Source organism: Saccostrea echinata, unplaced genomic scaffold, assembly GCF_033153115.1.
Source record: "Saccostrea echinata isolate AGI-Se365-2 ecotype Australia unplaced genomic scaffold, CSIRO_AGI_Sech_v1 ptg000030l, whole genome shotgun sequence".
Lineage (NCBI taxonomy): Eukaryota > Metazoa > Mollusca > Bivalvia > Ostreida > Ostreidae > Saccostrea > Saccostrea echinata.
The window spans coordinates 34,696,770-34,711,715 of NW_026889779.1; the positions used below are offsets into that span (position 1 = coordinate 34,696,770).

Consider the following 14,946-nt stretch of genomic DNA (forward strand, 5'->3'; position numbering starts at 1 on the left):
TGAAACTGAGCTTTGAACAGAGCTAAATGCAAAGTGTGACGGAAGGACAGACGGAAGGACAGAAGACGGACATGACAAACACTATATGCCCCGGCCATATTCATGGCGGGGCATAACAAATGCCGATATAATTAATGAAGTGTCTGCCTGTTATTTATTGGACTAACCTGTTAACTGCTGGACTGTGACTGCTTGTTTCTCGGCTAGGACTGCTTGCTTCCTTACGAGACCTTGAAGCCACTGTACTTTTACGATAACTTGGAATTCGGGACTTCCTTGTTTTACGATTTCCGGGAGATTTACTCCTTTGACAGAGAGAGTCAATGTCACTTTCATCTGTTGTATCTACATCTAAACAAAAAAAATTTATTAGATTAGTCATTATGATGAAATCTTGAATGCTCTTTCTTAATTTTAATAATACGTGTACACTAACACAGGATCTTGACTGTTGATTACAATTACCAAGATAAACTTTGAATGTAATAAACTGCACAGCCATGGCTCACGATGCATCTCCTATTCTGCATTTATTTATAAGAACAAATAGTTTTTTTTAAATATCACCTTATTCAAAAGTCACAATGACCTTAATGTGATACAACTTCTTCCTAAGACGCATTAACTGACCAAGTTTGATGATTCTAGGTCTAATAGTTTTCCAGTTATGAGCAGGACAGGGTCTGCCATATTTGGCCTTATCATCTTAATTAAAGGTCACATTGACCTAGTTTAATGTGCGACACACCTTCTACCCAAGATGTATCAGATTCAGATGACAAAGTTTGATTATTCTAGGCCTCAGAGTATATAAGTTCTGAGCCAGACAGAAAACATAAGTAATCTGAGATTACAGAGCTCACCTCAACGAATGTTGTCTTTAAGTAAGGCAAAGTCCCACACTAAACTAATAATCTAGGAGTGTGCATCCCTAGATGCAATATTTATGTAATTTTGGTCTGATAGGACTTGCAGTTACTTGGGAATAGACTTATCTAAAAACTTAAAACTAGTCACTCATCCAGAAAATGTAAGTCAAACCCAGCATCTGAAGCAAGTTTGAGAGTGTTCGTCCCTTGATGCATCATCCATGCAAGTTTGGTTTAGATAGGCCTTATAGTTACTTGGAAATGAGATCTGCTCCAAAAACTTTAACCTGGTCACTCATCCAGAAAATGTAGGTCAGATCCAGCATCCAAAGCAAGTCCAGTAGTGTGCATCCTTAGATGTATCATCCATGCAAGTTTAGTCGATATAGGGTTTATAGTTACTTGGAAATGATATCTGCTCCAAAAACTTTAACCTGGTCACTCATCCGGAAAATATAAGTCAGATCAAGCATCCGAAGCAAGTCCAGTTGTGTGCATCCTTAGATGTATCATCTATGCAAGTTTGGTCAATACAAGACTTAAATTTACTTGGAAATGATATCTGCTCCAAAAACTTTAACCTAGTCACTCATCCAGAAAATGTAGGTCAGATCCAGCATCCGAAGCAAGTTCAGTAGTGTGCATCCTTAGATGCATCATCCATGCAAGTTTGGTCAATATAGGGCCTATAGTTTCTTGGAAATGAGACCTGCTCCAAAAACTTTAACCTGCTCCAAAAACATTAACCTGGTCATTCTTTTGCTGAAATTGCAGCATCTGAAACCTTGACTGGTACAATGAAACACACTAGAAGCATCCTCCATGCATCTCTGATTAATATAGGCCATAGAAGTACTTGAAAAGAAAACTGCTCCAAAAACCTTAACCTGGGACGCGACACTGACGCCGAGGGTATTACATAAGCTCCCCCAACTTCATTGTGGTGAGCTTAAAAGCTAAAAGAAGATGAAGTAACAGATGAACAGAAATGAATGCCATAAAAGAATGTGTCCTGTCTTAAGATAGGCATATAACCAGAAGTCTTTGATGAGACTGTAGCTCTACTGGTTTGTACTTAAAACAAAGGAAGAGAAAAGTAACACTTGCAACAGCAATGAATAGAATAATGATTCCTGGTTTAGTTTCTTTTTGTGGTAAGATTTATTGCAATCAGACTAGAACTGTAGAAGGAGTAGTGTTTTTTAAGTATTTTACAAAAATTTCTATTTTTAGTAACCATGGCAACACCGTTCATCAAAATCAAAAACTGATAAATAGAATTATGTATCTTAGTGTAGTCTACTTGTGTGCAAAGTTATACTGAAATGAGACTAAAACTGTAGGAGGAGTAACATTTTGAAAGTATTTCACAGAAATTTTTATTTTTAGTAACTATGGCAACACCATTCATCGATATCAAACACCTATAAAATTATGTACCTTAGTGTAGTCTACTTATTTGCCAAGTTATATTGAAATCAGACCAAAACTGTAGGAGTAGTGTTTTGAAAAATTGCTTAGAGACAGATGGATGGAGGACGGACACCTAATTATTGCATAAGCTCTTATCATAATACAGTCTGGCAAAAGACCTATGGGCCAAATTGCTCACCGTCTTTATCATTCTCTTCCTGACAAATGAACAAGTAGATTTATGAAATCTTCCAACTGTGGTCACAACTTTTCAAACATTTAATTTATAGAAAATAAAGCTTTTTTAAGTTTACAAACTGTAGTCTGAAAAACTGTTGTGGCCCAAACAAAGCCTCAGGGGGCATCCTCTGAACAAAACTGAATCTACATTACGTTGGAATGCCCACATGTTGGTATCATTCTTTGGGTCCTCCTCTTCCTAAGATTTTAGAAGATTTCTATACTTACAAAAAACCTTAATTCCCCTCTCTAACATGAGGGCCAAAATTGAACAAAACTGAATTATTTCATGAGGATAATTGCACATGAAACAGACAACTAGTAATTGTGGCCCTTCTTCTCTCAAAATTCATAAAAGGTTATTTTCATATATATTCCAAAATAAAACTTTGATATATTCTCATGAACAACTTTGACCCCATATTGCAGCTCAGTCTTAGCCCCAGAGGCCATCATTTCAACCAACCTAAATATGAATGTAATTAAGCTACAATGAGATTTAACTAACTACAACCCTTCTGCTCTTGAGAAAAATATTTTTAAAGATGTTCCTAAATATTACTATGAAAACCTGGCCCCCCACTGTGACTCCACCCTGGCCCTCTAGGCTAAGATTTGAACAAATTTGAACCTACACTCAATAAGGAATCTTTCAAAATTTTTTTTTCTCTTTTGCTCAAGTGGTTCCTGAGAAGATTTTGAAATAACACACATCATTTTCACTATACCTTTATTATCTCCAAAGTAGAAAAGGATAATGCCTAATGCATTTTATGAAAATAAGTGTTACCTATTAAAAAACAGGTAAAACCTATTCTGTCCATTCATGTTTACTTCATTTTCACGGAATTTTCTATAATTCAGAAAACTTTCATTAATGCCTTAAAATTATTCTTCAAATTATCCCTCAGTCATAAAGAATATTGTGCAAAATCTCTTCACTTCAAAATCAAGACAATCATATGGAATACAAAAATGTATACATCTGTAGTGTTTCAAAACACCTAAAGCTTGAAAATAATTCAGGCTAATATTATATTTCTCAAGGTAACTCAATTTTTTTGCCCTATTAAATCCAAACTTGTTATATAATCTTTCACTGACATAAGACAATATATATAACATGAATCTTGTCAACTGAACCTAAGTTACAAGAACAGTTCATGCCCATTCTGATTTTCAATTCCCATATATCCTACAGGATCCATTATTATCAGATCAACATTCTTGAAGAAGTTTTTCTCTAATGCCATTGTTGGGTGACTGACCACATTAATTTGTCTTGTTTATAAACAAAACTGACACAAATAGTTCTGGATCTGTGACACATGAGAACAGCTCCTACCAGACATTATATATAACTACAGAAGGGACTGACTTAACGAGGCACAACACCACTGCTGTCAATCAGACATCTAAAGAACTAAGGGAGGCCACTCTTTTATGCCTTCCTGTAAAATGTGGTCAGTGGTTCTTGTTCACATGACTTCTATTACTTTAAATCAAAACCATGAAAGAAGACTGGGAGAGTTTCAGAAAATCAAAGCTTTATAACATTATGAGAATTTTGTGTCCTAAACACTGAATTTAACAAAAGTAGAAAGTGGGTTAAAATCCGGCACACTGTTAATATGACAGTTTCCTGTACAAACCTCTCTTTGCTACATGTACAGTCACAGGTGTTTTCCTGTCTTCTGTCACCTGAAACAGTAATAAAGTTCTCAATTCATTTTCAGAACATGACATTAATTTTTGACTTCAAAACAAAGCAATCACCAAGAACATGGGAATGAGAAAGAAACAGTATCCAGTGTCATTTCAAAAGAAACACAGCATCACACATTTCCATCCAATTCTTATTCACTCAAGATTCATAAAAGACACCGTTTCATTCAGTGACAAACCTTTGACCCCTGGATCAGCTGTGCGAGTTGTTGTTCTAGGAATCCTAGCCTGGTCTCCTGGTCCACCATAGACTGCCTACTTTGAATCTAGTATAAGATATCTAGTTGTCAAGGCATAGAAACACAGGATTCTCATTCTTCATACAAATTATACTACGGGGTACATGTCTAATTTTATTTCATTCTGAACCAAGATTGCAAAAACCACTCAAAATATTTATTCTGTGATGTTTAAAAGACAAGACATACTCCACATATATTAATAATTAAGTAAATACCTGGAGAAAAGAGATTACATGTGTTTATAAGAGATTTATTTCTGATTATGGGTACCCTGTTGTTCCTGACTTTAGGTTCACTAATACTTACAGAGACCCCTGTACTTGTATCGGCATCTGACACTGCCATGTCTGTAGTAGATAGATTCCCTGATTTCCTTTGTTTGAATTTCTCCAAAGCTTCATCAATCTTAGGAGTAATGACATCCATAGTTTTGCTTTCCTATTCAAGAAAAATATACAAAAATATGTCTACAAAATTTCAAAATAAAATGAAAACAAGATGCATTTGTCAAAATAATATTAACACCCCTCCTCCACCACTATGTTTGTTAATAAAAAGATATCCATAATTGATTGTATGTATTTATGTTTTAAATTTCCATATTATCAAATAGAGAGATATCTAGTTCAGAACTTTGAGTTATAGGTATATGGAAAGAACAATAACTGTTATTTTGAGTCACTTACAGAGAGAGATGATGAAGACTGAGAAACTAGGAAATCCATGTAGTCCTCTAGTCCTGTAAGTACAATACTAATCACGTTCTAATAAATCCAATCTGCTTTTCCAGGTGAAAATTGTGTGATGTTATATACACTTGATATATATTATGTTTAATAATTTAAAATATTTTGGCTATGGGCGAATTGTTCTCAAAATCCCCATCAGTTTCAATCTGTATTGTCAAGTTTTGTGTATACAGGTTTTTTTTTCCATGATAGAATCAAACCTTCATGACATTTACCAAAACTACAAAAGGAATTACTCTGTCAAAATGTACCTGCAATATCTTATAGAAAAAATTATGCTAATCAAAGACAGCTTTTCCACACTTTATTACCTGGGATATCTGATAAGACATCAAAGCTGCTAACAGCTCCCCCCTGCCTATTAACTCCATCTAGAGCTTCTAACTGAGTAAGGGCAGATAATAACTTGGATCTATACTGATCTACAACAAACAAGTGCGGTATATCAGAAACAGCTGATCATCAAACCAAAAAAAAATTAAAATCTCAGTCATACAGGCGTATCCGAGCTAAAAAAAATATAATGATACGAGATTGTGTGTTGATTTACATGATATATTTTATTTATGTTCAAATTAAAATTTTCACCGATTTTTAACTTGAATAACCTCACCTTTCTATAGTTAAATTCACTCTGAAATTGTCCGTTATTTAAATGTGGAGTCGGTAAATAAATTGGTTATTGTTTTAAATTATTGATAAGTTTGAAGTGCGACTGATTTAAATTGTGTAATTTAGAGGAAAGTCCTATCTTTATATAAAGTAATAAAAGAATTAAAAAGATCTTTTTAGTTTTGGTTACCTGAACTTATCAAAAATACACCATATATGACTTTAAAATTTAGTCTCCAAAAAAAATATTTTTCTTAGAAAAGGAATCAAATTACATGTATCACATACACAAATTTTCTACCAGTGTTTCAAAAATACAATTACAACAGAAATAAATAAAGTAAAACTCGCTTATAACAAAGTGCCAGGGACAGACGATTTTGCTTCGTTATGAACGAAATTCGTTATATCCGTTAAGATCACAATATATTTTAGAGGCACGGGGAATAAAAATCACTTCACTGTACGCTTCAATTCATTATAAGCGTGTTTTACCGTTTACCATAGTGTAACTTATTTAATATATAGACAGCTGTTGTGTGAAAAAATTTTTTTTAAAAATTGCAAACAGTAAATAATTTACCTAGATCTGAACATAGAGGGTTGGTGGAGCCATCCATATTTAGTGTTAACTGTCGTAAGTTTGAGCAGCCAATGAGGGACTTGATTACGTGCTGAAGAGAAGTAAGCTTGTTTCCATGGAGCTCTATATGTGACAGTTTATAATCAGTTCCATGAAGAGATTTAAAACCAGATATGTCACTGATCTGGTTATAACTCAGGTTTATCTTTACAAGGGACCTTGAAAAAAGAAAATGATGCAGAATTAATACAACAGAAGATTATGATGATTCTAAAAAAGTAAATTATAAAGAACATATTACACTTTTACCAGGTAATATTTAGCTCAGCATTGACTTTACCTCAGTCCAGCGAGTCCTTTTACATCCCGTAAAAGATTGCATGACAAATTGATTGTTCTGAGATTTCTGAGACTCTCAATTCCTTCAATTTCACGGATCTGATTTGCAGACAAATCTAGGTGTTTTAGATTCTTTAAATGGATGAGGTTTTCAATTCTGTGGATGAAGTTACTGTGTAGATTTAGAACCTGAAGTTGAGGTTTCAGGGGAACTTTTTGGAGGGACTTAATGCCTGAGTCAATCAAACAGAGCTCAGGTCCATTAAAGTCGATATTATTCATACTGCTAAGAACAAATACAGTTACTGACTCATTTACATTATGGAACTGTCATCACCTGAAAGAAAAAAAGAAAAATTGTCAAAACAGGTGACTTAAAACTACATGTATGTTTCAATATGGATTACTGTGCCAAAATTATATATCAATGCAAGTAATAAAACATACAGAAACGTTATATCATTAAGAATTCAAAGATCCTTTTACATAATCATACACTCCACTTGGATGGAGATGCTTCCCATAATTATATAATTAAGCAAGAACCACTGCATATGAAATTGTATATTCTGACCTTTTCTCTTATGAATTTACCAAAATTTTATGTATGTATACATGTTCTTATAAGAGTATCTAAGACATGAACAAAACGAGTGAACCTTATAAACTGTTTGAAATAGATTAGAGCTCTACCTTCACACCTATCTTAATTTATTTATTTTTTCTTTTGTTTCAGAGATCCTGAGCCAAATATTTGTTATCTAAAAACTTTTAAAAAAACTTGTGAGAATGACCACACAACCCAGTCTTGTTGAATATGTGAATATCCATTCAAGAAGATGAGCCCCTTTTTATTTTTGACTTTTTGATTGGTTATCATGAGAGCATAGTTTTCAATTCACAAAGGATTGAGGGGACTACTTCACTCTGAAAAAAAATTCAAATCAATCAATATGTCCTAATTTAACATCCCATTTTTTTTAATTCACATTGGCATTGCTGAAAGAGCTAGCAGTACAGGTAGTGTTTTGCTCCACTTACTGCAATGATAATAATCATATCACTTAAGAAATAAAGTCCGCATTATCGTGAATGTCGCAGGATAACCTCCTCGGTCTCGAAACGTTGTCTGAAATATAAAAGCCGAGGCGTTAGCCGAGGCTTTTATATTTCAGAGAACATTTCGAGACCGAGGAGGTTACCCTGCATCATTCAGGACAACAAGGACTTTATTTCTATTCTACTAACAGCTCTAAAATGTGGCTGATCGTTTCCTCTATAGAGAAATGAATTAGGTCACCATGTCGCGATTTCGCTGTTCCATTTAACACCAGAGTCAATTTGTTTGTTTGCTTGTGTTCTGATTGCATAAAATGCAGACGATTTCAGCTTTTGCTGGATTAAAAATATTCTTTAATGATTTATAAATTTGTTTGTAACATATATTAATTAATTAATTTTTATGAATGTAAAATAACAAAATCAGTTGTCTATTTCATTGCTTTATCTGTAAGATCACGGAGTATATATGTTGTTGGGAGGTCCGTGGAACAGCCCCACTTGGCTATAAATAGGATATTTATCAGCTGTTTCAGGCAATACACACTAACTATTTAGACTGCGTAAGACGACACATCGATATGGTCTAAATAAGTATTAGATTCTACAGTGAAATATTTATTTCAACTGTACAGGTTTGACATGTGTTTCTGATCTGATAATATTTTGATGACGTTTGTGATTTATTGGAGAATAATGTCCGCAGCATTTCTTTGATCTCACCAATAACTGTGGTAGCATTTAAGATATTTCTTAAAAGTTTAACATTTTAAAATAAAAAAAAGCTGATTGATCGAGCAATCTTTTCCCCTGGATGTCTACAGTACTTGTACATTTATACATGTAAACATGGGTGATATTCTTGGTATAGCACCTTTAAAATATAAAATGTCAACAGGGCCTATAATAAATAAATACAGCAGGAAAGGTTTATGCAGTCAATTATCATGATTGTTCATGGTAAATAATACCAAGTAAGTTATCATATGATCAGATCTGAAAGTGACAGAACAATTTACTATCTCATGTAAAAACTACTAATATTCAATTATCATTCATAAAAAACCTCATTCATGAGATAAATTTGTAAAACATCTTTCAGCACATTTAAAAACAAAAAAGAGTAAATTCGGAAGAGAGACAGTGCATACACTTATCATCGATAGTCCCTCTTGCATCGTTTAAAATTAAAAAAAAAACAACATATTTCATTAATAAATTAGTCAAGAAACTGCGTCTCATTTAAATAATATCAAAAGTACCTACAGCGAGGATAAATGTTATCTGCAGTTTCTATACAAACTCCAACCAACAGTGCAACTGCAAGTTCGTACTTGCCGCGCCACTGTCGTTCTCAGCGGAGACGTTTTTCGAATATCGTAAATATAATTTAGGAAAATACATGGACCATAATAATACATTAATACATTTCAAAAAGTTTTTGTTATTTCATATTTTTCTATGAATAATAATGGAGTAATCTTCTTTTTTTCTTGATTATTAACTACAATTAATTTTAACAACAACCAAACATCGAATCTCAGTCAAGGAAGAGAAATGGCAAATGCAGATTGCGAAGTAACGTTGATTGCATGTTGCTTTCTTAGTTGACGTCAGGTAAATGTCACCAAGTCAGGATTGTTATAATAAAACATTGAATATTTTCTCTTTTATTGATAAGGTATAAGTTTTTAATGAAGGGTTAGTAATAACATTTTTTAACCTAGGTCTGGTACAATCACTAGATTTAGCTACGTAGCTTGAATTACCTACTGTAGCTTTACTTAGCTACTTGATGTACTTCAGGTGGGTAAATAAAGCTATGTAGATAATTCAAGCTACAAATCTGCGCCAAAAGTGAAGATAATTTTTATTTTTTCTCTCTATATATTTTATTGAACACCACATATAGTTAAATATAGGCAAATGGTCAATTTTTGTCCAATTTTAGTATTTATTTCAGTACTTAAACCAGAAAATGTGTACTTTTCTTTTTCTAAAGAACATTACATATTTAGTTTTTAGAAAAAGATAGTTCATCATTTGCATCAGTTTTAAAAATTCAAGATCAATGTTGACTATATAATTCATTGTGCGTATATGACTTAAATTTTCATGTCCCACTTAAATTACAATATTTTTTAAACACCGATGCTGATCAGATATTAAAAACTATTGTTTTTATCAAAAATAACAAATTCTTGAATTATCAAGAAAATTGTGGTAAAATCTGTCAAGAAATGCTTTCATTCCAATGATTTTACAAAATGTTAAACATGTTAACAGCATTCAAGCAAGTCGACATGCCCTGTACCAATGATTTCATATGATTAAAATTTGATGCATTTATTCATGCTTTTAAACATTATAGGAATAATTAATGGTGACTGTGAGGTCACTAATTTGATGATATATGTACAACTTTTTAAAAAAAATCCAAATATTTTCAGAGATACGACATGTAGTGGAAAAGAACAAAGCATAAATTTGAAAAAACAATATGAGATTTTGGAGACGGTCGAGGCAGTCTAGGCACTTTAGTACCTTTGAGGACAGTAACGCTAGAGGGGTTACAGAGTTAGCTGGAGGGCATGGCTTGAGTAATCTCCGATGGAACCCCTTCTATAGAGTGAGCCGTGCAGGACGTTTTCATCCCTTTCACTCGGTTATCAACCCATTTCTGCACCAGACACAAGAGCATGTGCCAAAATGTTTAGCTCTTGTTTCACACTCTGAGATTCTAAGGGGACAAAGCGTGGAGAATTTTTCTCATGAATGTTGGCTTCAAAACCACTTACATCAGTTTGCACATTCATCTGTAAACAATCCTTCAAATAACAATGTTGATCTGACAGAGGAGGTTGAAGACACAGATGATGTTGACGATGATAGCCCAGTGGGAAGCGATACAGAGAGACACTCTGTCTCATCTGTCAACAGCTTTGAGTTTGATGATGATGAGGAGGATGATTTGCAGGAAGAAAGATCAGAGAATCAACTACCACCTGACATCTTTAACTACACAATGGCCATAGAGCTGCCACCTTATAACAATGAACCACCGCCGAGTTATGAGGAAGCTGTCGCAGAGGACGCTAGGAGAGAGAGGCAACTTAACTCATCAACTCGATCTCGAGATGCTTTCCTGTGGTGAAACATTGAGTTTTTGAGTTAGATTAAACCTATAGTGGTGCATCGCTGTTCTGAATTGATTTGCTCTCTGTATTGAGATTGTGATGTATTATTTGTTTCTTTGGATTGATTTTTTGCTATTATCAGAAGAAAAAAAAGTGTTTTATATGGCTAGTAGATATATTGTCAACAGATGTTATTAGAATATAATATGTATTCTCTATAATTATATTCAGTATTGTATGTTAGTTTTACTCATGAACAGCTACTGATAACACTCTTTATAATATGTATAATTATATATACATGTAACTATAGTATCTATTGGACAGCACATATTTGAAAGAAAATTTTACTCATCCCCGACATTTCATTCACAATACTCCCGGTCTAAGATAACAGTTTTGTAGGTGCCTGTAACAGCTCAGAATATGAGGCCATCTTTATTTGGGTGAATAATATACTGAATGTATACCATATTTTTTCAGAGTGATATCAGTGAAATCTAATTGCCAGATTTATTGGACTTTGTTTTATAGCAAGAGTAAGGCCATGATCATAATTTACCTAGGAGAAATAAAGTGCCTTATAGTGATCTGTGAGTGATTAGACCCCTGTGATAATACAAAGGTAAGATCTGTAAGTGATTAGACCCCTGTGATAACAAAAAGGTAAGCTCATTTACCGACTCTATTGTGGACTACTGCTGCTGTTGTACTTCATGTAGATTTAGAGATTTTTTTGGATGTACTAAGACTATGCTGTGTGCATCATTTATGAAAATTTTGTATAATCCATGATTATCAACACACATTTGTGGAAATCTGATTTGAAGAAAGTTATCATTATTATAGGGAATTTGATATGAAAATACATGTAATTCTTATTGCATGGTCGATGGAAGCTCTATATGTATCAAATGGATTACAAATATATGAATGTTCAAATTTTGTTGTAGTTTGAAGAAAGTGAAGTTTTATAAATCCTTGACAAACTTTTTTGAATCACTCTATTTCTGGAAATCTTTTCCTCCTTGCAGTGTTAACAATTTTATCTTAATTCAGATTAGCCCTTTTCAGTAGTGTTGGTTGACTTACATGTATATTTAACCCCTTTATGAATTTAGCTAAGGTTAAAATTTGATCATTATGAAGGTGAAAATGGGAAAATATAATCAGGATAAAATGCTGCATTCCTGTTTTTCTGATGTAGTACCATACATGTATATATAAAGTATTATAGACTTGACATACCTCTATAAATCATATACTCATTCCTCTTTGCGTCCCACTATATTTTGAATTATTACCCCCTCCCTTGTACATGTCACTTATACATTGATACACATGTAGATTTTATGATGTATTCTGTGTTGCTTCACATATAGGCTTGGTAATTGTTTGTTTTTATGTAGTAAACCTTACTCTTTGGTATATATTCATTTTGTTATAGCAACTGTATAACCATCATGATGTAATCACTAGATTTCAGCATGAAATACATTAAATATCATATTTTTTTCAGAGAAGTAGAATTTAAACTACAATGTAGATGAGATGTCAGATCTGCTGTAAACATTAATATAAATACAATGCTTTTTTAGTTCCCATGCATACTTCTATTTATGTTGGTTTTTTTCCTTCTTTTGACATACCTGTATATGTCATGCAAACACAAACTAAAGCAAATTTAATGCTTAATTTGAAACCAAATAGGTGAATTTCATATGAGCCTTTCCATGATTACAAAATATAAAGGATGTGACACCATGACATAGGAACTTTAGCCTTTTGACTTGTGCATAGGAACTTTAGCCTTTTGACTTGTGCGTAGGAACTTTAGTCTTTTGACTTGTGCATAGGAACTTTAGCCTTTTGACTTGTGCGTAGGAACTTTAGCCTTTTGACTTGTGCTTAAGGTGATCTGTTATTTGTCAGAGTTTACTTGTGCTCTATAAACAGGTACTGTAAAATCACTTTATTTTAGTGGGGTCAATTTTTCATAGTTTGAGGAAAAAATATTGATTTGAGGGGATTTATTTTCATGATTTAAGAAGCTTAATATTGCTTTGATTAGAAATTTTAGCTTTGGAGAACAGGAGTTCATGGGTCTCTTCAACCATGAAAACAACAAAAAATAAAACCCCTAAGCAAATATGTGATTCACTGTACATGTATGTAAATTCACAAGTTGATGTTGTTGACTCCGATGGCATTTTATTCGGGCAGCATTTTTTGTGAGATATTGTTAGAAGGTGCACTTTGTTTTTTGTACACATTGTTAAAAAATTATATCCTTAAAGGAAGACAACATAAGCTTCTAAATACAAAGATTCTGAATCTAGACAGAGTTTGTTTCAATCTGATTTAGAGAAATTAATTAATTTTGTGATGGCAGATTGTGGGTTGTTTTGAAGTTATTTTTATATCTATATACATGTAGATAAGACTTGTTTTAGGAATGCTTTACATGTATATGTTAGGTTAGTGTTTGACTTTGAAAAACACCACTGTGATTTATTTTGATAGAGCTAAAAATAAACAATTGAAAGTAGTTTACTGTAAAAGGATAAATTCATACACTATTATTCATATGTAAGTTATTATATAACAATATAGTAGGTATTTAAAAAGAATAAAATGAAAACCTTTATTTATGTGATTTTTTGATTACAGCAAACATGAGATGAGATGCTGTCAAAGGACAGTAATTCACACACCTAAGTATACTAAGCTTTATACCTGGACAGTAATTCACACACCTAAGTATACTAAGCTTTATACCTGGACAGTAATTCACACACCTAAGTATACTAAGCTTTATACCTGGACAGTAATTCACACACATAAGTATACTAAGCTTTATACCTGGACAGTAATTCACACACCTAAGTATACTAAGCTTTATACCTGGACAGTAATTCACACACATAAGTATACTAAGCTTTATACCTGGGTAATGAGCAAAGAAGCCAATTTACAGAAATATCCTTGTATCAAATTGAACATGCTCAGATGAGTGTGTGGCCCTTGAGCTGTTATGTTTCATATAATAGTTAATTCATGAGCTATCTGAAATAAAAGGATTTAATGAAGCATTCAATAAAAAGAGTTTGGGATAGGTGTCATATTTTTGCCCCCTAATTGACGTCCAAAGTGAAAATTCCGAAAGATTTTTGTCCATATACAGGACACCACCAGTCATATTCAAAAAAGATGAATTAGATTCTGTATAAAATGTAAGAACAGTTCTGGGAACCAGGCTTTTGTAGAAAATCGTCCTTCTCAACTCCCAATTGGACCCTAGAATGAAAAATTTAATTTTAATCCCATTACTTTTTTGCACTTTTACAATACAACACCAACCTTATTCCAAAAAAGATGATATGGCTATGACTAATAAGCAAAATCAAAGAATTGTGGTCCCCCTCTTTCGGTTTCTTAGTGAATGGGATGCCATTATTCATAGCATATTGTAACTTTCTTGTTTGTGCGTACTGTATTGTCTATGCATCTTACAAAAAGACATAAATTATTGAATAAATAACAGATATGGCAAAGATTATAGCTTCTCAAAACTACATCAAACTTCAAAATCAAGGTCATGAGGTCAATGAGTTCAAATATCATAATACAATCCGAAATGTCTTGACACAAGTAATGCACATATGAAAAAATATCAGAAACCAGAGTATACAATCGGAAAGGTCTTGAAACAGGTAATGCACATGTCATATGTAAATGCCATATCTTCTCTCATTCTAAAGTATCAGCAATGTTAAATTTTTTTAAAATTAGGTCAAACTTCAAGGTCATGGGGTTAAAAATCATAGTACATTTGGAAATGCTTGTCGCAGTTAATGTACGTGTCAAATATGAATGCCCTATCTTCCCTCCTTCAAAAGTTAGCAACACTGATAAAATGTTTGAAAATTAGGTCAAACTTGAAAGACAAGGTCACGAGGTCAAATATCATAGCACATT

General features: G+C 33.1%; 2 protein-coding genes across 2 annotated transcripts in view; one reads left to right on the plus strand and one right to left on the minus strand.

Annotated features, from left to right (window-relative positions):
• Window positions 1–7,081, minus strand: part of LOC133197765 (leucine-rich repeat and coiled-coil domain-containing protein 1-like) — an 88,177-nt gene extending 81,096 nt beyond the window's left edge. The window contains exons 1-8 of the mRNA XM_061333969.1: window positions 6,774–7,081; window positions 6,434–6,651; window positions 5,550–5,660; window positions 5,176–5,228; window positions 4,796–4,927; window positions 4,427–4,513; window positions 4,175–4,223; window positions 168–351 (exon numbers count right to left, since the gene is read on the minus strand). Coding sequence (XP_061189953.1) covers window positions 168–351; window positions 4,175–4,223; window positions 4,427–4,513; window positions 4,796–4,927; window positions 5,176–5,228; window positions 5,550–5,660; window positions 6,434–6,651; window positions 6,774–7,054 — 1,115 coding nt within the window. The 5' untranslated portion in view covers window positions 7,055–7,081. The remainder of the gene's footprint in view (window positions 1–167; window positions 352–4,174; window positions 4,224–4,426; window positions 4,514–4,795; window positions 4,928–5,175; window positions 5,229–5,549; window positions 5,661–6,433; window positions 6,652–6,773) is intronic.
• A 2,290-nt stretch (window positions 7,082–9,371) lies between these two features.
• LOC133197767 (uncharacterized) lies at window positions 9,372–13,615 on the plus strand. The gene is made up of 2 exons (XM_061333971.1): window positions 9,372–9,448; window positions 10,282–13,615. Exon 2 carries the CDS (start codon window positions 10,332–10,334, stop codon window positions 10,983–10,985), a length of 654 nt encoding a protein of 217 aa, XP_061189955.1. The 5' UTR covers window positions 9,372–9,448; window positions 10,282–10,331; the 3' UTR covers window positions 10,986–13,615.
• The last annotated feature ends 1,331 nt before the right edge of the window (window positions 13,616–14,946 follow it).

What these genes read in the sequence shown, in the direction of transcription:
- LOC133197767 (XM_061333971.1), top strand. Translation starts at nt 10,332, where the DNA reads ATGAGATTTTGGAGACGGTCGAGGCAGTCTAGGCACTTTAGTACCTTT.